We start from the raw sequence: 22,102 nt of genomic DNA, 5'->3' as shown, positions 1-22,102 counted from the left end.
CACCTGAGTCACGGAGCACGGCGAGGGTCTGCGGGCGCTGCAGCTGGAGTCTCCCGGCAGGAGCAGAGGCTGCTCTATCGGCAGCCAACACATCTTCTCTCACTCAACGACCAGCTGTGTGTTCTTGACTCTTTTCTCTTGAAGTCTTGAGGATATATGACCCTCCTTCTCTTCCCTCATCAAACCTTAAGTGTGTTTGCCCTCCCTCTCTCTCCCTTTCTCCCTCTCTCTCCCTCTCTCGCTACTGTATTATTCATCACAGTGTCACATGGTGTGGGGTTTACATCATCTTTTCCCAAAAGAGAGATGCAATTGTTAACTGAATCTCTCATGTCTGGTTTGATCTGAGGAGTCTTTTGTTGTTCTGGCACATTGTGTTCTTTTGTCTGTTTTTAAAATTTTATTTTGTATTATTATCAAATATGACAATCCCATCGACATGGAACATTATTTGTCTTTCTTAATAGTCACAACAATTACCAATTGTGGTCGCAAAAACTGAGAACTGCCGCGTCCATAATAAAACTGCGGAATTAAAAACATGCGGAACTTATGTACCGCAGCGTCGTGTCCCTCATCGGACTGTTTATAGAGGAGGACGTGTGCTTATTTTGCGCCGGTGCCGAACTGTGGCTTCCCTCGATAGTTTCACACAAGAAAAACATGCAAGATACACCGCTTTCTAACACTGTCATGTTGTATTTTGTCAGCGATGTTTGAAAAAATATGGCCGACGAACTTGCTGCGTTCAGGGAGTGTTGGAAACGAGAATTAACGAGTAAAAAAGAGGAGCAGCGACTTGTTTCTGCTGCTTCCCCCTCCAGGAGTACTCCTGGTCAGTCTGGTCACAGAGACTCGAAAAATAGATATTTTGAAGACTTAAAAAATCCCAGCAAAGGGCAGACTGAGGCCTGCAGTCCTTCAAAATCAGCTGGTTGCACTGAGGATGAGGGACGTGTTGGTGGAGGAAGTGGGGAGGCTGAAGCAGAGTCAGAGGATCAACCTGAGTATGTGTCCATTGCACGTAGTTTGCTGGATGGGAGGACTAGTCCGTTGCTGGACAGGATTCAGGAAGAGAGGAGCAGGAGGAAGAGACAGTATCATAACATGACAGATGTCTGCAGGGCGTCCCTGCAACAGCAACAGCAGCCTCAGAGAAAGGCCAAGAAAGACAAGGAGCTGGTGGAGCAACTCATTCAGGATCTGGTATGATAATGATAATGATAATGATGAAGAGGATGGACAGTAGATATTATCGGCTGATATCGGCTTATCACCGATATAGTGATATCGGTGTAGATATGGTCCGATATGTGCCGATATTTTTTTATATTATATAGGCAGCATTTTATGCATGTTTGATCCTTTTTTTAAACTCAGGTTTAATATATAATTACATATGTTTTTTTGTTGTATGTTTTTAATTAACAGTTATTTATAATTACTAAATTCCTAGGGAAGTTTACTATTTTAGTTCACTGATTTCATTTTTCCATTTCATGTCTCCATTACATACCTTTGTCACAAGTGTTTTTTGATAACCATATTTGAGGGATCATTGCAAAAAAATGTGTGTTTATGTATAAGATTATCGGCCGATAGCCTATATCAATATCGGAATTTTTTTACTCCCTGATATCGGCATCAGCTCCAAAAATCCAGTATCAGTCAGGCCTTAGACGGCACCATCATCATAATCAGCTCAGTGAATGATGTCTGTTATTTATTATCTCTGTCACAGAATGAGGTGAATGACATTCCCTTCTTTGATATCGAGTTGCCATATGAGTTGGCCCTGAAGATATTCCAGTATCTCAACTGTACCGAGCTAGGTCGATGTGCTCAGGTAAGTGGACGTGGTAAAACTACTCTAGTGTGTCTACATAAAGCAAAGAATAAGCCTCACCTCAAACCAATTGCCATAGATTCACCTTATTTTGTACATGATAAGATATTAAACTAACAGCTCGTTAAGTAATTTTGCAAACTTTTCCCTATTATCTGTTTTTTCTTCTAAAATACTGGATCCGTCTAACTCTTCAGCTCTCTAGAAGTTGCCAGATATTTTCTTGATTAATTGTTTGGTCTATAGAATAACTCACAATTTCCAAAAGCCCCAGTCAACATCTTCAGATCGCTTGTTTTTTTCCTTTCAATGGTCTAAAATTCAAGGATATTAAATTTGCTATCACATAAAATAAGAAAAGCAGCAAATCCTCACATTTGAGAAGCTAGAACCAGACAATGTTTGGCATTTTTACTTGAAAAATTACATCAATAATTAACTGATTATCAAAATAATATTTATATTACTGACAATATTTTTTTCTTTCTATCCACTAAAAGATGTTGGAACCACTGCTGCTTTACACTGACAGTTTCAGGCTGCACAAATGAGTTTTGATAGAAATATTCTTGTGCAAATTAAACGACAAATAAAAACTCCTAAATAGCAGAAAACCTGCACTACAGCAATAAAAAAAAATACTTTTATTGTCTCTCTTATCCCTTTAGTATCCTTTCCTGTAAAGCGATCACACTGTGTGCAGCTTGCTGATAATCATGTTTGAGAGTTCTTTGTAGTGAAGTCCTTTAAATTTAATTTACCACACATTTCCCCCCGACATGCAGAATTGCTTAGAGCAGCTTTAATACCAAATGTAATCTTAAACTGGTATAGATTAATAAATGACATTCTGTGTGGCAGACTTACTGCACATGTTGCACGGAGTCCATTTGGCAGCCAGCCGGGCTCGTTAAGCACAAATAAATTAAGTGATGCAAGCTTGTAATGTATGCTGACTCAATCCTCACAGTTACACTGTCCAATCTCCTCCCAGGTGAGCAGGGCATGGAGAGTCCTTGCAGAGGACAGCGTTCTGTGGTTCAAGATGTGTGTGGGGGAAGGCTACCATCAGGATGCCAGCGTGGCTGACTCCCCCTGCTGGAAGAGCACGCTGAGAGACTGCAGGAACTCGGCCAAAACTGTGCGCTCCAACTGGAAGGTGGGCATGATCGGTGATGTGACTGTGGTGAATCAGAATCACTAAGTTCCCTAAAATACAGTGCCTGTATATCAGGTTTTTCTGGGTAAAAATTGGTGCAGTGCAACGGAAAAACAAAATTGGATCTTAACATAATGGCAGGTCTAAATTCTCACAATGGAAAATGCTATGTTTTTTAATCTTTTTAGTTTTTAAAACAGATGACACTTGTTTTCTGTCTAGAATCGAGTGGGATCCATCAGTCAGCTGCAGTTCGAGCTGGGGAAGGTGTTGTGTGACGTCAGCTCCTGTGACAACTTTGTCTTGGCTGGGTGAGTTTTCTGACATCTGATGTTTACTGAATGAAGCTGTTAACTGCTATCGTCCTCTGAATTCATCTGTTTTCTGTGTCATTCTTCGGTTTTATGTCTCCTGATAATAAATGTTGGCATATTAATAACACTTGTGATTGATGACTAGATGTGTATATATAGGACCATGACAACCACAAGGTAGGTTGTTCTGAGGAAGTATGCATTTTAAGTTTCTAGCAGCTGCAAAAGTGGTAATAATTGATAAAAAAAAAAAGGTTAGTGTAGTACAAAGAAAATTGCACCAGCTGCAGAAATACATCTATCAACACAAAGTTGAGAGGAAAAACATCGGGCTTCGTGCAAGAAGCGCTTGTACAAACAGATTTGTTTTCAAAACGCAGGTACAAGTGATTTAAGAAAATCATTCATTATTTTTCTCGTATTCAGAATTTTTTCTTAAGTACGAACGAAATTCATGAATAGATCATCTCTGCCTTTCTTCTCTGGGGAGAAACACTTGTTTGACTTACAATTATAACGTCCTAATCTAATTATTTATAATCTGAATTAGTGTAAATATGATGCCAAAATGAACAAATAATGTAATATATAAATGTCACAAACTTGATGCAAAATTTATGTTCCGTTAACCATATTTTCATCGTCATGGCTGCCAATTTAATTTAAAAGGTTTTTAGATTTGGCATATTTTGTTTCAGTGTTTTTACTCTTTGGGATCTTTGCAGAACTTGAGCCTTATATGGCAATTTTAAGGGTGTGGAATACGCTACTGATCACATCTCATGAGCACCGTTAAGAGAGTTTGTTGAATTCCACCTTGTCTTATTTGTGCAAGAACAAATATAAGAGAAGAAAAAAAAACATTGATGCACAAGGCTCATTGATTCGTAACAGTGTCCAGTGTTTGATTCACACACATTATTATTTTAAACAGAGATGGAGAGAAAAAAACTGACCTCAATAAATTATTGAATATTCCCTCCAAGGGATAAAATGTGCAAAGGTTCTGTTTCTTTTTTTACTTAAAACTTTTCTTATCGGGTTTAATGAAGCATGCAAAAACTGTTGTCCTAAATAATCTGTTAAATTGGAAAAAGTATTGAATTGAAAAAAATATTTTTGACAAGCAGATCTTTATTTCTCAAAAAGTAAACAGAGCGATAAAGATTGTCAGGTAAGAATAGAGCGATATTTGTGAACATGGTCATGAGTAACCTTCTCCAAACACCTTATTTGGTTACAAACCCCAATTTAAACATTTTCAGATGTCTGGAGAAGGACAGTTTTTAAGCTATAAGCTTGTCAACATTTTCAGGCAACAGTTGAGACATCAGAAAGTGTCAGTAGATGACGTTTAATTGCACTGTCTGGTTTTTTTTTATGCAAACAAAAGTTAGCACCTTACGTACAATATCCACAATGTATACGGTCACATTTTACTCTCCCACAACATATTGTTACACCCTTACTAAAGGCAACAGTTGGTGAGGGGGGGGTATAGAGATGTGCTGTATGTGCTCTGAAACGACAGAGCTGAGACAGTGATAGATTGTGAGGGCCCAGACCGACCTGATGGACCGCCCGTGAGGACGTGTGCAGGGTCTCCAGGGGAATACTGTGATTAGATTCCCATCAGTCCCGCTGCGTCTCACTGGAGACAACGGTGTGTTTGTATGTTTTCATGTGAGCAGACGTAGGACACATTGTGCCAAAACAGTCTAGAGATGAAATAAAGCACTTTGCAACATGTGAGCATACTCTTAAATCCTTCTTTTTTTTTAATATACCATAGCTATTAACAAATTTACAACATCAATACTTTTCCCATTATTGGTTCTTTAGGGGTAATTCAGCTAAGTGAAAGTATTTGGATTTGTTTAACTAGAAAAGAATCAATAGCAATTAAGAGAAATCAAGAATGATTCAATTGCATCCACAAAATCTTATTAGAAAACAACTGGAATGAGATTTTGGCTCATGGGAGGCAACAGGAGACATTGTCTCATTAACCCGACATGTCTTGGAGTCGCACGGTTGACATACAGGCCGAGTCTGGTGAGACCTCGCATGAAATCGCAGTAATCAGTGCACAAAAGTTTTCTGTACGCAAAAGTTTGAACAAATTACTTGGATGAGATTCAGCATCATCATCCTGTCGATAGTTGGCACTGAGGAGATGTACTAATTAAGTGAAAGTGCGTATTTCTATTGTTTACTTCCTGCCAAACCCTGCTATGGCAAACACACACACACACACACACACACACACACAGGCACAAGCACATGCACACCCTCTGTCACACTCACTGTCACTGTGTCACACACTCTCGCTGCGAGGCGGATACTTGCTCAGACATGATGGTATCTGTGGAGGTGGTAACGCTAGCAGTTTGTCGTCTCCTGCAGCGAGAGCTCACTGACTCGGGCGAAGAGCAAAGGGAAAGAAGGAGAGGGGGAGGGGGGTCGAGAACAGAACAGAAGCCTGTTGAGTTCAAGGGGGTGACTTTGTTGTTGGGAGATAAAGACGGTGTTTTCTCACTAAAGGGGGAAAAAAACACAGGATGAGGTGAGGTCATACCAGAGCAGGAGAAGGTCACGGTCTAGCCTGCTGAATGGTGCAGGATACAATGTGATTGTAAGGGTGCAACATGTAGTATTTTTAAGATTGATCACATACTTTATGAGGCAATTGTATAATTAATGCGAACTTGAAGAGATCGGCGACCTCTGTTGACCTCTGCTGGTTTTGCCGCGTTGTAAAAGAGTCTGTTGGTTTGCTTGAAAGCAGAGAAAGCGGCTGCTCTGTGGCTATCAGGTGAACAGTTCAGCTCACACAAATGAAAACAGAGCAAAAAACTTTTTGTTTTTTGTAATATCAAGTTGAGGAAAAGAGCGAGGCTGATGGAAGAATCCCACTTCTTTTAAGCTTTATCTTCATTTTAAAGAGAGAGAGAGAGAAAAGCAAATGTCTAAAGAAGCAATGATTGTCTTTGCAACAAGAGTAAGGCTGCAACTAATGTGATTATATTCATTATCGATTATCTGCCGATTATGTTCCCGACTAATTGTTTTGTCTGTAAAATGTCACAGTTCGGGGCCGATGGTGACGTCTTCAAATGTCTTGTTTTGTCCAGAACCAAAAGATATTCAGTTAACTATCATGTATGACGAAGAAACACATCAAATCATCATCTTTTTATAAGCAGAAACCAGCAAAGTTTTTGCATTTTAGTTTAAAATATGACCGAAACGATTATTCATTTATCAAAATAGCTGCCGATTAATTTTCTGTTAATCGAGTAATCAATTAATCGACTAATACTCTCAGCTCAAGACAGGACTTTTGAGAAACAAGGCTTTTAATGTGAGGTAGAAGGTTCCAGTTGTCTAAACTTCTGCTGAAACCGATTGTCGATAACTCAGTTTGTCGATCGACAGGAAATGAATTTGTTGTTGTCGTGCAAAATGCACACGTTCCCCGGTTACAGCTTCTCAAACCTGATAGTTTGCTACATTTCTCTGTTTTATATTATTGCAAATTTGGACTGTTGGTTAAACAAAACAATATGCTATAACATGAATACCTCACATTGACTTTTAGGAAATTGTGAGTGGCTTTTTTTTTAACTTTTATTTTAACTTTTGATTAACCAATATGACAATAATTATCAGTTACAGACCTGATCTCAAATATGATGTAATAATACCAAGGTATCACAATTGATCGTATATATTCATGTGTAAAGCTGCTAAATGTTGCAACATTAAAGAAAATGAAAAATCCCTGCATTAAGTTACCATTCTGTCATCTGTATAATTCATATCATTTCCTCTAAAAACATCTTTGTAATGGAGTGAATGAAGTCATACACTCAATATTTTATAACTGCATAAGAGTTCCCAGAACTGTAGAGATTTAAAGTGGGTGCATTGATAAGATAACCTTCACTTCCTGCTGTAGATCACTGTCCCTACAAGCCACTGATAGTAAAGGGTGAAATAATCAGAATTGTTCCGCCAAAACAAAACCCCTGTAATCCTCAAAAGATCATGTAACAAAGATATTAGAGAATAAAAGAACAACAAGTCAGAGTGAGCAAAGGATGAAAGTGTGAGAGAGGGAGAAATGATTCAGCAGGGAGAGGGTGACATCTGACAAATTTCTCAGCCTGTGATGGAAAATGGACAACAATTCTGCTATTAAATTTGAAAGCCTTTTTTTTTATTTCTTCTCTAAATATTTGAATTATGTGTGTAAATGTGACCTGTGCTTGTATGTACATCAGGTACACGTCTGGTGATGTCAGGCTGTGGGATACGCTGCACTGGGACTCGGCAGCCTCCTACCTGAAGGCCAACCGTCTGTCGGCTAACACGAACCCCAGACCTCATGTTACTCATGTCCAAGTCAACAGCACAGTGGCTGCGGCTGCTTATGAAGATGGTAAGCATGTTTACTTTCTGATGATAGAAAGGCATCAGAGTCATAAACATATTCATTATATTTCCTTATGTTATAGCCATGTTAGTGGTGGCAATGTCAGTCTGGACTAAAATATCTCATGACTATTTGATGGATCGCCATGACATTCATGATCCTCACAAGATGATTCTTATTGACTTTGGTGATCCTCTGACTTTTCCTCTAGCGCATCCAGCAGGTTGACATTTTTGGCTTTTAGTGAAATGTCTTCAGAAATATTGGGCTATTCATCCAGTGCCATCATCTGGTCTAAATTTAATTTTTTCCAATACTGTGCTTTACAACCAAAACTAACGACATTCCCAACTGTACTTCGTTAGCATGCTAAGGTTAGCATTTAGCTCAAAACACCACCGTGCCCAAGTACAGCCTCACAGAACTGCTAGCATAGCTGTGTGTCTTGTTAAAGGATCAAAATATGAATGTGGGTAATATTTAGTCTCTGAAATGATCTGAATAAAGCCTGCCTAGCTGGTTAGATGCACAACTACATCTTTTCCTCTGCTCTGCGTTCTGTGTTTTCCCTCATTCTCTGCGTAGGGATTAAATCAGTGCAGGTATTAAGGACTTAGGTACTGTGTTTCACTGTCATGGGTATAGGCTGTGTGGACCTGTGGAGCACAGAGACAGGCGGAGAGCCCATCCACCACTACCAGATTCCAGGGAGGATCCAGGCCCTGGCCCTGAGCCCCGACAGTCCCGTCCTGGGCTCCGCTGCTGGGTCAGATGTTCGACTCGACCGTGCCGATGATCGCGGCTACTGGAGGACGCTCTGCCAGGTTCAGCTACCCAAGACTGTAAGTCAGACAGTTTGATTCCTGTTGTGACGTTATAGGTTCTGGCTAGAAAGTGTACTAGGATATTACTACTGTTTAAGTAAAGTAAAGTGTGCCTCCATCTGTTCTGTATGACAGGTAGAAAGCCTTGTTTTGGTGCCAGGCAGGAAGCAGCAGTGCCCGCTGGCGGCCCTGGCAGCAGGAGAGGCCGTGTACCTGTTGGACCCTCTGGAGGAGGAGCCAAGGACACTTCACTCAGTCTACGGTCATCCCGTCACCTGTCTGGATGCTTCTGACTCCAATGTTGCGTTTGGGGTGAAGCGCACTGGCTGGGCCATGCACGATGGAGGCAACAAGGTGGGTTTAGTTTCTCTGTACCGTTTCTATTGAAATATTAACATGTGAGTATGTCTAATGTCTATTAGTGTTCAGAAAATTGCAGTGACATTGATAGACCTGTCCTCATACACAAGAGCATGTTAGTTGGCTTCTCTTGACCCATCTCCTGCAGTAGAGTAAGACTTTTATATATTATAACGGTGTTTCTCAAACTTTTCTGGCCTGTTGCACCGTTTTGATCCCTTTCTTATAATCCTAGCAAATAGAGAATTGTCAGGTTGTCTTGTGAATTTGTACATTTCCTTTTATAAAAACAAATTAGTCTGGGGGGGGGGGGGGGGGGGGGGGGGAATTGAGCCCTCACATTTCTCTGTGTGCACCTCAAGGTTTAAGAACTCTGAATTAAACCTCTGGAAGTCCAGAAAACAAAATATTTGTGTCCACGACAACAAATAAAACTTGCAAAGAAGGGCACGCCCCGGTAGCTAACTGGTTAAAATACATGCCATATAACTAAAACGTCCGTGGTTCGAATCCAGCTGCAGATCTTTGTTGCACGTCACCCTCCATCACTCCCTTCAATTCCTGTCATCTCTGCACTGTCCCTATAATAAAGGCATAAAATGCCCCCAAAAATATATGAAATAAAATAGATTCGTAAAAAGGAGAGGTAAATTGTTATGATGCACAGTGTAATAATAATAATAATAATACCCATGTAATGTTAATATTACTCTCATCTGCTAATTTATGCAGTAATTTAAGCTGAAAGTCTAAACCATATTTTTTACCATAGCTAGGAAACTAGCAATGTTATTTGAATGCTAATTGAACCACATGCTGCCATCCATTCACATATTGTGATGATGATGATCTATTCTATCTAGTCTATTGTGAATAGCACTCTAGTATGTTTACGAAATAACTATCTAGTGTTTGCGTGTTAATGGAATTGATGGAGCTGTATCAAGGCCTCTTTTGTGCTCAGTGTCATTGAAGCATCCGAGGAAGACAAACAAATCTAAACAAAACCTCCTTGAATGCTGACAAACTAGACTGTAAAACCCTGGAAGTCTCTTCTAGTCGTATTGTAAGAGAAATGCTACCAACACCTTCCAAAATTGAAATGGAAGGTTTCCAATAGAGTTAACGAGGTCACTTGTACTCTCAACAGGTGCATAATGAAGAAATGGGAGATTATACAAGGTGAATAATGTGGTTTTCTCAAATGAAATGAAACATGTTTTCTTTTAGGAATACAATTGATCGAGGGGAGAGAAGTGAGTTTTTGATTTACAGCTGAAATACGCGTCTTACCTGTTGTCCTTGAAATGGAATAAAACTTTTTGGAGAACAGACGCCTCCTGCCTTTTCGTGTGTTTAGTTTGAATTTTAGATGCGTTGCAAACAAAGATTGTTCTCGGTGTAAAAGTAAACTGGTTCTCTCGGCAGTGTGATCACTATTACTCTCTGTCCCTCTAGACCCTTGAGACCCATCAGAAATGAAAATTATGTGTCTGTAGGGGATTTATTTATAGTAGAAATAGCTAGCCTAAATAGCGTCAAGTCCTCTGTGGGCTCTGCCCTTAATTACTATAGTCTCTATGTGTACTTTGATCAACTGTTGGTCCCCAAGATGCATCTGTTTGCTTCTAATAATACTACGTTTCTAAGGCCCCCGTGCGCCTAATTGACTCTTAGACTTTACTTACAAAGTACAAATAGCCATGAGACAAAGTATTCTGTCGGGATCAGCAAGCACCTACGGAGCAGTCATCATATTTTTCAAGTGAACTTTGTCAACTTGGCTTTCACCGATGTGCAAAGATAAAACAGAAAGCTGCATAAAAAAGTAATTGTATATTTTTTTAACATAAAAAACTGATGCGGTTTACCTTAGAGACCGGACAAGTGGTAGCTTCAGAGCAGCAAAGTAGCACCTGAGCAGGCTTTGTGTCTGTGCAGCAATCTGTGATTGAAAGGTCTTTGGCAAAGCTGCTCCACTGACATCACCCCTATTAGAAAAGCACAGATGATACACTTTTAGCACGGCTCTCACCAATTCAGTGGCAGCACTAAAGCACCACACAGTGGAGCAAGGAGAGAGTAGCAGGGAGGGATGTCAGCCTTACCGCATCATAACACAAAGCTGTTGCAATGCAAAGGCAAAAAAAAAAGAGGCAAGTTAGTTAATCTGTATCTGCTGTGGGATATTTATTGTTAAGCATTTCATAAACAATATTAAGAAAGAAACAGGTATTCCATATAAAAAAGTTATAATAAAAATATAATAATAAAAACATGTGAAAAGTAGCAGTTTTGTGATGTTTATATGAATAAATTTATCTTCCAGCTGAAATAATATTGTTTGTCTCCATCATTTAACAGCCGTGTCTTTCCTAGTCATTTTAAATTGGATTCATTTTAATTGCAGCACAGACGCACCAAAAGTCTCTCTAACTTTCCTGTTTCCATAGCGAGCTCAGTCCAAACTCCCCGTCTAAATTATGCCAACTCATGATTAGCACACCTCTCTCGGTAATTAAAAAATATTTTACAAATTTAATTAATCTGTCTGTCACTCTCGTCACGCTTCGAACAGCAATTTCATACTGTGAAGAAGTCAAAACATGAATCGGCTGCAACAGTTAGTGATGCCAAACATGTTTTAAGAAAACATATGCTTCATTAAAAATCTGTCACAAATGCATGGAGGTGGCATCCGAGGAAGTCTACTCAAACTTCTCACTCCGCAGAGGAGTGAAACATTTTTCATTTGCGGTATTTTAATTAAGATGAACTCAACCGCATTACCGTGTTTTTTTTTGTCTACTTGGTTTAGACTCTGTAGTGATCACTGAGTTTGCTGCAGTTTTGTCACAAAGTCTGATAACTTAAAAGCACAAAAGCAGTTTTGTGTCCATGATATAGAAGATTCTGTCTCATATTTTGGCATTTGATATCGTTCAGCTCGTGGATTTGTCTTTTTAGCCTTCCCCGTTTTTGTCGGTGTCGTCAACGGGGGCTGTGTGTAATTGTGTGGTCGAAGCCAGTCTCCAGATCCTCATTACTACTCGTCTCCTTCTTGCCAGTGGACCAGGGGCACCCAGGCATCCACCCAGCTTGTGGTTGGGCATTCAACATAAGCTGGCATCTCCACTGGCAAGCTATCCATCCATTGCAGTGGACCCACCACAGAGCACAAGTGCTGTCAGAAAACCTGTCAGCCTCTCATTGCATTAGGTTCAGAGGGCTGGATGGACGCATGCAAAGCTGAATTAGTGGTTTGATGTACAGTATGTATGTATGAAAAACGAAGGATGGTTTGAAGTATTGCCATGGATCAAGATCAGGGTGTCAGTAACATAATGTAAAACAAACCTTTCTGGGTTTTACTCAGCAATATTATCCAGATAACTCTTCTTTGAGCAAGACTCAGCAGGTAATTTCAGTCATCCAGCTCATATGGGAGGGAATATTATGTGAGCAAGTAGCAAGGTCAACACAGCAGTGATCGGGGAGTGACGATGTTAAAATCACTCCCATGTGAACGTAGAGTTAAAGCCTACAGGTGGATGCCGGGGTGGACGTGGGATTATTAAATGCTGGGAGAATGCTATATAAACCACAGCAGCAGTCGTAGCAGCAAGTGATCGCTGCGGTTAAAGTGGAGTTTTCAGGTGAACAGTGCAGCGGTTGCATAAGGATGAGTTGAATATATGTATGAATGACTGGAATTATTGTCTCAGTCAGTCCATCGATTCATGGACGGATGTAAAATGACTTGTTTTGGATTTTACTCAACCATATAATCAAGATATCTCAATAAAATCAATTATTTTAATGTCGCAGCAACCAGCAAGTCTGTCATGCGCGAGTGCAGCAGTGACTGACTGCACAAGGTCATGCATTTTGTTACTTTTTCAGCCGCGTGGCTCAGAACGTTATATGAATAGTTGATATTTGGCGTCAACAGAAGGTTCTGACCTTGTCACTCCCTTCAAGCATACAAAGCACAGCAGAGACTGGGGAGTGATGACAAAAACATCCCCCGAAAACCACATTAAATACAAAGCCTAACACCAGCCGTTAGGTAGAATCTATTATTTGTGGGTGTCTCCTTGGGGCCGTTCCCCTGCTAGGCACCTAATTATACCACAAGACTGCCTCCGATCCAGAATGCAACACTCTCAAACACTTATCATAGCATCTTAAACATCCAGATAATGCTGTTCAGGAAGTTAAAATACCGATACATGGTTTCAGAGTTTTAGTTGTGTCAGTGGATGATTACTTGAATTACTTAAATTGGTTTATTAGTTTGGTCAACAGCTTCTAACCACAAACCACTAATGAGTAAAGAAACACAACTAAACTGGTGTTTGTGACTAGTTTTGCTTCTTTTTCGTTCGCGGAGATCCCCGTACAGCTCTACAAATACATGTCATAATACAAGGGCGGTATATTTGAAAATGAAAGTAGTATGTATAGGTGTTAGAAAGTGTTTTCTGAAGTGTGGGAAGCAACCGTAAATAAGCATCTCAGTGGAGTTATTGTAAGAAAGTTTGACACTCTGTTCTGCCCTGTTGGATTAGTCAGAAATATCAAACACCATCAAACCACAAAGCCGCCATTATTGTGCATCTGGTCGGCTAATCTCTGTTTGCTCACATGGTGTCTCCAACCAAATGTAGCTATGAATCCATATTTGTTTCAAATGTGGGTGTTTGTGAATGAAAAGACTGGGGAATTGGCCAACAGTTTGTAAGATTTCATTCAAACTAATCCCAAACAGGTGATTTACCCTCCTGCAGACAGTTGGCCCCGCATGGCACATGGTCTCCCATTCCCTGTCTATGATATGACATTCAAGATTAATCAAAAACCAAACCAGATTCAGCCAAATGTGTTCCACCGTAAGGGTAATGGCAACATAAAATATTTTCTCAAAAGTGCTGCAATAATTGCCAATTTTTTTAATCTTTTTAAAAGCTATAAATTAAATTAACCTTCCCAGTACGAGCCACCATTAGAGGTTCCTTTTGTCTGCGAGTCTCAGCGGGTCTCCAGCGAGTGCATTAACTTAACAACTCCTCTACAGTCCCGCTCATGATTATTCCTGCTCAAAACATACTGCTGAACTCTCTAAACAGACCCTAACATCATCACAGAACGGCTCATTTGCCTCCCTCAGCGATATTTCTTCATTTTAGTGGGCGAGGTGGACAGATATTTATTAAAAAAATATCTTCCTGAAACTGTAATGATTCATCGAGAACAGCAGGCTGAACCTAATTTCTGCGCCATCCTCCCTCTTTCTACACTCGTCCCCCCCCCCCTCTCTCTCTCTCTCCTCCATTGTCCAAATCCTATCAAGCTGTCATTTCAAAGTCCGGTGTGATTTGGGCTTTGCCCCGGGGTGGTGCACAATTAAAGCTCTGCTTGGCCCAAATAAGGGACACACAAAAACTGCTGGCAGCCTCTCAAGGCTTACATCATTCAGCTCTTTTTTTTTTCCTTCAAACTTTATCTTTGTGGCTCTCTCTCTCTCTCTCTCTCTTTCTCTCCCTCCTTCCCTCCTTGGTTTAATTTCTTTATCGTTTTAATTATTCAAAGAAAATTGTGCGTGGCAGTTATCCTGTTTGTTCTCATTTGGATGAGAAAACACCAGCTACTAATTGACCAATTAGGCCAGCTCCAGATGACATCATCGTAACTTGTATGAAGAAAGTTTGCTGCAGCCACCGAGCCTGAGGCAGTGGTGTGCATCTTGGTCATGTAGTATGTAGTATGCCCATAGATTGATTTTTTTTTTTTTTTTTTCCCCTTCAGCTTTAACATTTAAGTGCTGCTATGATTTTAATTAACTGGCATCGCTGCAGCTAGTTGTGTTTGTCTATTATACAATTTATAATAATGTTTTTCGAATGACTGCAACCTCAAATTCACTTTCCTGAAATTGTCCTAATACTTTCTGACTGCACTGTGCATCATACTACACCAAACTAATGAACTAAAGTGTAGTGTGTGAGTGTGTTCAATATTTCATAATACGGATGCATATGTGTCATGTTATGTTATCACGTTTCAGATCCACGTCTACAGCGTAGAGACGGGAAAACCGACAGTTTGCGTCGGCAACTCACCGGGAGATTTCACTTGCATCAATCTGAGAGACAGCCCCCCTCACCTGCTGGTGTGTGGCAACAAAGATAGGAGGTAGGACGCACTTTCACACACATATTGTGCATAAGAACAGAATCACCCAATACTGACGCTCTCGATTTATTTGAACATCACAATTTTGTGCCTTTGGCTCTGTCGCTTGAAACTGAGAAAATAACTGAAAGGAGAGCCTGTCACATAGTTTTCCCACAATGACACTTGATGAAGAATGCAACACTGAGGCTATTTGCACTGGGAACCAGGTGTTAAGAAAGTGTGTGAGAATAAAAGCTTGATGAAAAGAGAAGATAGAGGCATTGAAATACTTCTATTCTTTGTCTTAAAGAGAGATGTTGTCTGTCTCTCTCCTCCATTACCTGAGACGGTAAAGAAGAAGACAATCTGTCCTTCTTTATCCCATCCATCCATACATGTACTCACACATGGGCGTACACACACACTTCCCACATCGCTAACCTGGCTCTCCAGATGAGGAAAAAGACACACAAAAGAGCCATTCTCATCTATTCTCCACTTGTTAGCGGGTGCTGCGGTGCATGAGCTGGCAGGAAACGAAAAATCCCTGGCGCGTCCTCATCCAAAGCTGCCCCCGCTGTTTCTATTCAGCACCAATCCATCTGGCTGTTAAGTAGTTGGCTTAAATCGAATGACAGACCACATCATATTGTTTATGTCCTGTTGTTTTCTCTTTTTACTAGTGATGAATCGTAGCAACCGTACAAAAAAACCCCAAAATGCTCAGTTTTTGTCAAGTGCCAAAAGAAAATGTTCAACATTGTTTTGTTTCTGAAAGAAATAATTCAACAGCAGCTTTTGAATGAAGCATTCAAATGCTTGTTTTCTTGCCAAAGCATTGGTAAGAGTCTTTATCCAATTCTTTTCTGCTTTACTTTTGGTCTTTGCTTTCTGGTAGATGTGTAGTTTTGTTCAGAGACACACACACACACACACACACATACCCCCCAGCTTGGCTCTTCCACTTTGGCCCCAGCTGATGCAGCGCACAGTAGAGAACAAATGGAAATGGGGGAGACTGAGGGACAGTCCGCAATCTTGGCTCTAAAACAGAGTGGCTGAAGGCCAAAGCCTAATGCATCCCTTCTTTTCCTCCAAATGAGTTTTGTCCTTCTGTTTTTTGCGAGATCCAGGGAGCAAATGAGGGGTCTTGGTAAGGGCTGTCTGGAAGAATGCCACATCTGTACAAATGGGAAAAACGTGGGCAAAGAGCAAAACTGGATAGAGTAAGAGTGAGAGAAGAAATAGTGAGTGCCATACCTGTGGCTATTGGTCACAGGTATAGTCCAGCCTCGAGACCACTTTGCTGACATCTTGGACTTGACTTTTACCTGCTTATTTAAAAACTTCAAGCGTGTTCAAGGTGATTTGTAGCCATGCGATAGCGGTGTGGCTCTAGGGACGGCAGTGATGGTCAGTCAGACGGTTGGTTGTCTGTCTACCACTGTTCAATGGATTGCCATGAGATTTTGTGTATATATTAATGGTCCCCAGAGGATGATTCCCTGAATTTTCCTCTAGTGCCACCACAACAGTTTTGGTTTTTTAGTGAAATGTCTCAACCAACTGGATGAATTGCCAGGAAATTCAGTACAGATATCCGTGGTGCCCAGTGGATGAATTCTTATAATTGTGACTTTTCATCTAGTGCCTTCAGCAGGTTGAATTTTTCATGTCTACCGAGAAATATCTCAATATGGATGGCACTAAATTTGTAACAGATGTTCATGGTTCCCAGATGATGAATCCCACCTGACTTTTGAGATTGATATTTGTGATTTTGAGTGAAATGTCTTGACAACTATTGGATTGATTGCAGTGAAATTTGGTACAGACATTAATGTCCCCCTCAGGATGACTTGTTTGTCGTTGATGAATAGATCCCTTAACTTCTCACCTAGCATCATCGTGTTAAAACTAATGTGAGGATGTTATTTGTGGACTTCAGTTCTGCATTTAATACAGCCATCCCCCATAAACTGGTCAGTAAACTGAACACTCTGGGCCTTGGTTCCTCTCTGTGCTCATGGTTCATGAACTTCCTTACAGATCGACCACAGCAAGTCAGAGTTAGTAAGCACATCTCCACCTATCATCCACAAAAACAAAAGAGATGATCATAGACTACAGAAGAACTAAGGACAGAGTACACCTTCCCCTTCACATACATGGAGAAGTAGTGGAAAGTGTGTAAAACCTTAAGTTCCTTGGAGTCACCACATCAAAACAACAAAGACTCTTCTTCCTCAGGAAGCTGAAAGAGGCCAAACTCACACAGAAACTGCTGCTGAACTTCTACAGTTGCACAGTTGAAACCATCCTGACAAACTGTGCCACAGTGCGGTAAGCCAGCTGCACAGCTGCTGAGCAAATAGAACCTGCATAACGCGGTGAAGGCAGCCCAGCGCGTTGTCGGGATGGCGCTCCCATGACTGGACACCATCTATGCCAGCAGACTTGGAAAGAAGGCAAACAGCATAATCAGAGACACCACACATCCCGGCCACTCCCTGCTTGACCCACTGCCGTCCGGCAAACGGTTCAGGACAATAAAAACCAGAACAAACAGACTGAGGAACAGCTTTTACCCCAGAGATGTGGCTTCCATCACAACCCTCCCACACAACAGTGAAAAAGACACACACACATACACACACCCAAAGACTAACAAACCTGCACTAAAGTCACTTTTGCACTGCTGCTAGATCCTGGTGCTGCTTTTATTCATTACTTTGTTGTGTTATTTGTTGTTAGCTAATTGTCTTGCTTTTTCTTATTTAATTACCAGAGAGAAGCCAGAGTTTCATCATACTTCATTCATTCATTCATTCATTCATTCATTAAAATTTGTTTTTAAAATAGTTTGGTTTACTTTCTCATCAGACTTAGCTGTATTTTGTGTCTAGTGCTACTTAGCTAATTTTAGCATGCTAACGTGCAAATATCAGCAAGTTAGTGTTGCCATGTGATGCATGTTAGCATTTAGCTCAACCCACCACTTTTTTTAGCCTTTTCATGTACACTGTTTTTATATCTGTTGTGGGATTTTTTCTGGCTTCATGGTTTTATCTTCGCCTTATTTTGAATAGAGAAATATACAGTTAGTCTGAAGTGTCTGTAGAGCAGAAAACCTTGAACAAAACATAACACTCTTGTCATAGTGTGCTGAATTGGTCAAAATGTGTTATTCTCAACCTTTAATGTGTCCATTAGTCTGAAAAATCAAACTTCAATCAAGCTGAAGACCACTTGTGATCATCAAATCACTGGTTTGCACCAAACATCCTCCTCTGTCTATAATGAGTAATGTCTTGTCTAACCCTCAGAAGCTAACTCTTCAGGAGTTTTCCAAGCCTCCCCCACACTTCTCTTATTAGGCAGAGCTCCTCCTGATTAATGAAGAGGAGTCTGGCTACTGACAGCTCACTGAAGACAGAGCTACCTCCAACATTAGATTTATGGTTCCCTACGGTCTACCAGTAATGTTCAGTCCTCATTGTTAAAACGTGTGCTCCCATCACGTAATGCCACTAAACAGGCAAAACTAACTGCAGACAACAAGTCCACTGTGCCAAATTACACATTTAACTCTGATTCTTTTAAAAAAAAAAAAAATTGGAAGTGGAAATGAAATCTGTCTGAGTCCCTAAAGTAAATTTGATTATGGTAATGAAGTCTTGGAGGAAGGTTGAGTCTGGATGGAGTCATGTGCTGGATGCTTTCAGCTGCAATAAAGCCACAATGACAACAGATGGAGCTGAGGGTCCCTTGGGCTCGTGATGCTCATGAAACCCACCAAGCAAAAATCCTGCTCATATTGCCTCTTATTTGCAAAAAAAATACTGGTATAATATTAATAATAATGAATGAGAGCATTAATACTCATATCAAAGTAGGATTTATAAATCAATTTAACGCAAAAATAAATCTCTGAGTACAAATAATTAACACATAGATTATAAATAATGATACAGTGAAACAAACCTACACATTAGATTGAGAGGTGGGCAAACTCAAAAACAGTACATCAAATTAAGTCTTTACTTGATTGACTGTATTAAAAAAAAAAAGTCAGGTTTGTGCCACTTTGTGAATTATATGAAAATAGTTTCTGTCTATTTTCATGTAAGTTCTTTTGTGGAGGTATGACTAATGTTCTGTACTACACAACAACATTTACATTGCTTCTTTTTATAACTCACATACATACATACATAACAATGTGTTTTGTATGTATATCTACAGCTCTAAAGTCATAGTGAGCAAGTTAAATAGCTCAGACACTTTGGATGTTCTGCATTATTATCATAGCTTTATCATAGCGCGTACAGTGCTATTTTTAATACTGTTTAAATTCATTTTCTCTGTCACAGTATGTTTGCTTATCTGTTGTTATCATTCATATTTATATTCTTCAGTGTTTAAAATAACCTGTTGTTTCATGTTTAACACTTTCTGATTTATCTGCTCTAATTTATAATCTATTGTACAGATTTTGTTTTTTTTTCCTTTTCTTCGTATCTGCTGGTATAAAAAAAAACAATTGAGCCATCATCAAATTATCTAATACACCAAATGTTCCACATTTAATTGGTTTTGGGTTTGTATTTGTTACATTTATATTGATACCACACCTAAACATTTTCCTTTATTATCAATTTATGTATTACTGTAATGATAAACTTTGCCTAGTGTTTGATAGTAGAAATAATGTTGGTTGAGCCTGGGGCAAATAAAGCGGGAACTAAAGCACGCGACGGCAACATCTGCGTCAGTTTTTATTTATCTTTGGTCTCTCGGCTGGATGTAGAAAAGTTCTCTTTTCCTTCAAATTTGTGAATAGTGTCCTTTCTGTCTGTAAATGAATGCACTCTTTCATGTACTCTCTCTTGTGTGGTCTTGGTATGAGTCCTACGTCTCTGTTAGCAGGAAGTGAAATCCAGATTTACCATGCTCCGCTGGAAATAAGTGATGCTATTGTATTGGCTTCAGTTATTATTCTAAGTCACTCTGGAGTGTTGGATAAATCCACAAAAAGGATATTCAAATTTAAAACTTAAAATCACCTTGTTACATCAGTATGTTTCCAACAACAAACATGTTTCTTTGTCGAACAACCTAATTAATATGAAGCGATGATTGAGACTTTCTCAATTAATTTCTCAGTGTAACAACAGCATTTGTTCTTCTCTGATTCAGGGTGAGGGTGTTTGACCTACGAAGCGGTTCCTCTGTGGCATCTCTGTACGCCCACCACTTGGGCGTCACCTCGGTGCAGGCTGACGATTGGAAGATTGTGAGCGGCGGAGAGGAAGGATTAGTGTGCGTGTGGGAGACGAGGATGGGAGCTAAACTGTGGGAGATGCACAACAGGTGGGAGGATATACAAACTGTCAGCAACACTTCAAAAAGTTACATGTCTGTTGTCTATCAGATTTCAAAGATGGCACATCTTTTTTTTCTTTTTTTTTTGTCGCTGGGCTCCCGCTGTTAGTAACACATGTGGTGTGTGTCTCTGAGATGAGTGTTAATTAAATTATTGAAAGTCCCACAGATAAGACAGGTGAATGATGTGTTTATTTCATCACAACACCGAGAAAGTTTTCCCATTTTGTAATTACAAATGTGTTTTTTTGAATCTTTACATTGGCTTCAAGAACTATTTGTAGAGAAAGACTGACACGCACAAGTAAAAAATATGTGAGTAACAATATGACTTATGTTTATGTTTTTATATGTAAAGGGTTGTTTTCTGTCTTGGTTGCAGGCATCCTGTAAGGCATATACATTTCAACACCAGCACCCTGGTAACGGCCAACATCCCTGATGACAAGTCGCCGCGGGGGGCCTGCATCACAGACGATGACCTTACAGCTCACCGCAGGTCACTTATCTCCCTCCCACACTTCTTCTTCTTCTTCTTTTTTTGACCTGGATCACTCCTCCACACCCAACCCCGCCAAGCTTAGAGAGTCTCTGACTCAGAAATATGATGGTTTCATACAAGCAAATTCAACCTTGTAATATTGTCAAAAGGCAATATATCATTGCTATTGTTAAAATAATTAGATAATAGCCTTGTTATTACAAATTGGATAGTTGTTACGACATCTCATGCTACTTATATCACTTATCTCCCCGACAACTTGTTGCATGTGCACCCTTAACGGTTAAAGGCTGCTTTGTAGGTGCAAATAAAAATTCCAAATAAATGAATTAATTCAGGAAGTTTTTAAATAATCCCACCTCCTATGTTAGATAAAGGTGCATTATGCTTTTCAACAGATTTAGCATTTAAACTTCAGAATGATCCGTCTGTGCTTCATCCCCCACTCTTGCATCCAATGTGAACATTTGCTCATAAAAGGGAAATAAGCAAGATGCTGACATGAATGTTTTCTTACTTCAGACACAGGGGAGTCATCTGCCATTACGACTTCTCTGAGGACGCGTCCTCCCAAGATCACATCCTGCCCATTTGCCGGTCTGATTACACCGAGTCTTACGGCTACAACTACAACATCGGCCTGACGGTGCCGTACGACCGGCTGTCTGGTTCCCATCCATCCCACTGAGGTGAAGTTTCCCATGCTGTAATTATCCAATTACAGCGTATAGCTGAATGGACAGTAGAAACTTTTCACCCTTGATAAGTTTGATTCTCCAAACGGTGTCCTTTTATTTAATCATTTTATTCTCTTAGTTTCAAATCAACCTTTTTGTAAATGTAATATATGTAGGCAGTATGTTATCTGCAGCTGTTGTATAGATTTTTTAATTTACAACGTTGAATTCAGCTGCCCAGATGTTACACAGACTGTAAAGATTAATGACTTTTTTAAATTAATGTTTGGCTTCCTGGATTTGAATCAGTGTCGCTGTGCAACACCACAGCAATAAAACATGTCATATTTCTACCTCATTTATTAAATGTTTTCTGTTTCTCTATAAAAAAAAACAAAACATCTTAAACATGCAATTGTT

The 22,102-nt window shown here is 39.9% G+C and overlaps 1 protein-coding gene across 1 annotated transcript; it reads left to right on the top strand.

Moving 5' to 3' along the window:
• The first annotated feature begins 152 nt into the window (after positions 1–152).
• fbxw8 (F-box and WD repeat domain containing 8) lies at positions 153–22,040 on the top strand. Its single transcript, XM_044330217.1, has 11 exons — positions 153–1,206; positions 1,742–1,846; positions 2,841–3,005; positions 3,228–3,316; positions 7,606–7,763; positions 8,403–8,599; positions 8,717–8,935; positions 15,009–15,136; positions 20,318–20,491; positions 20,886–21,002; positions 21,528–22,040. Exons 1-11 carry the CDS (start codon positions 727–729, stop codon positions 21,691–21,693), a joined length of 1,998 nt encoding a protein of 665 aa, XP_044186152.1. The 5' UTR covers positions 153–726; the 3' UTR covers positions 21,694–22,040.
• The last annotated feature ends 62 nt before the right edge of the window (positions 22,041–22,102 follow it).

The sequence above is a fragment of the Thunnus albacares genome, chromosome 2, assembly GCF_914725855.1.
Source record: "Thunnus albacares chromosome 2, fThuAlb1.1, whole genome shotgun sequence".
In the NCBI taxonomy this organism is placed as follows: Eukaryota; Metazoa; Chordata; class Actinopteri; order Scombriformes; family Scombridae; genus Thunnus; species Thunnus albacares.
Note: the sequence above shows the minus strand (reverse complement) of the source record. Positions and strands in the feature narration are given on the sequence as shown.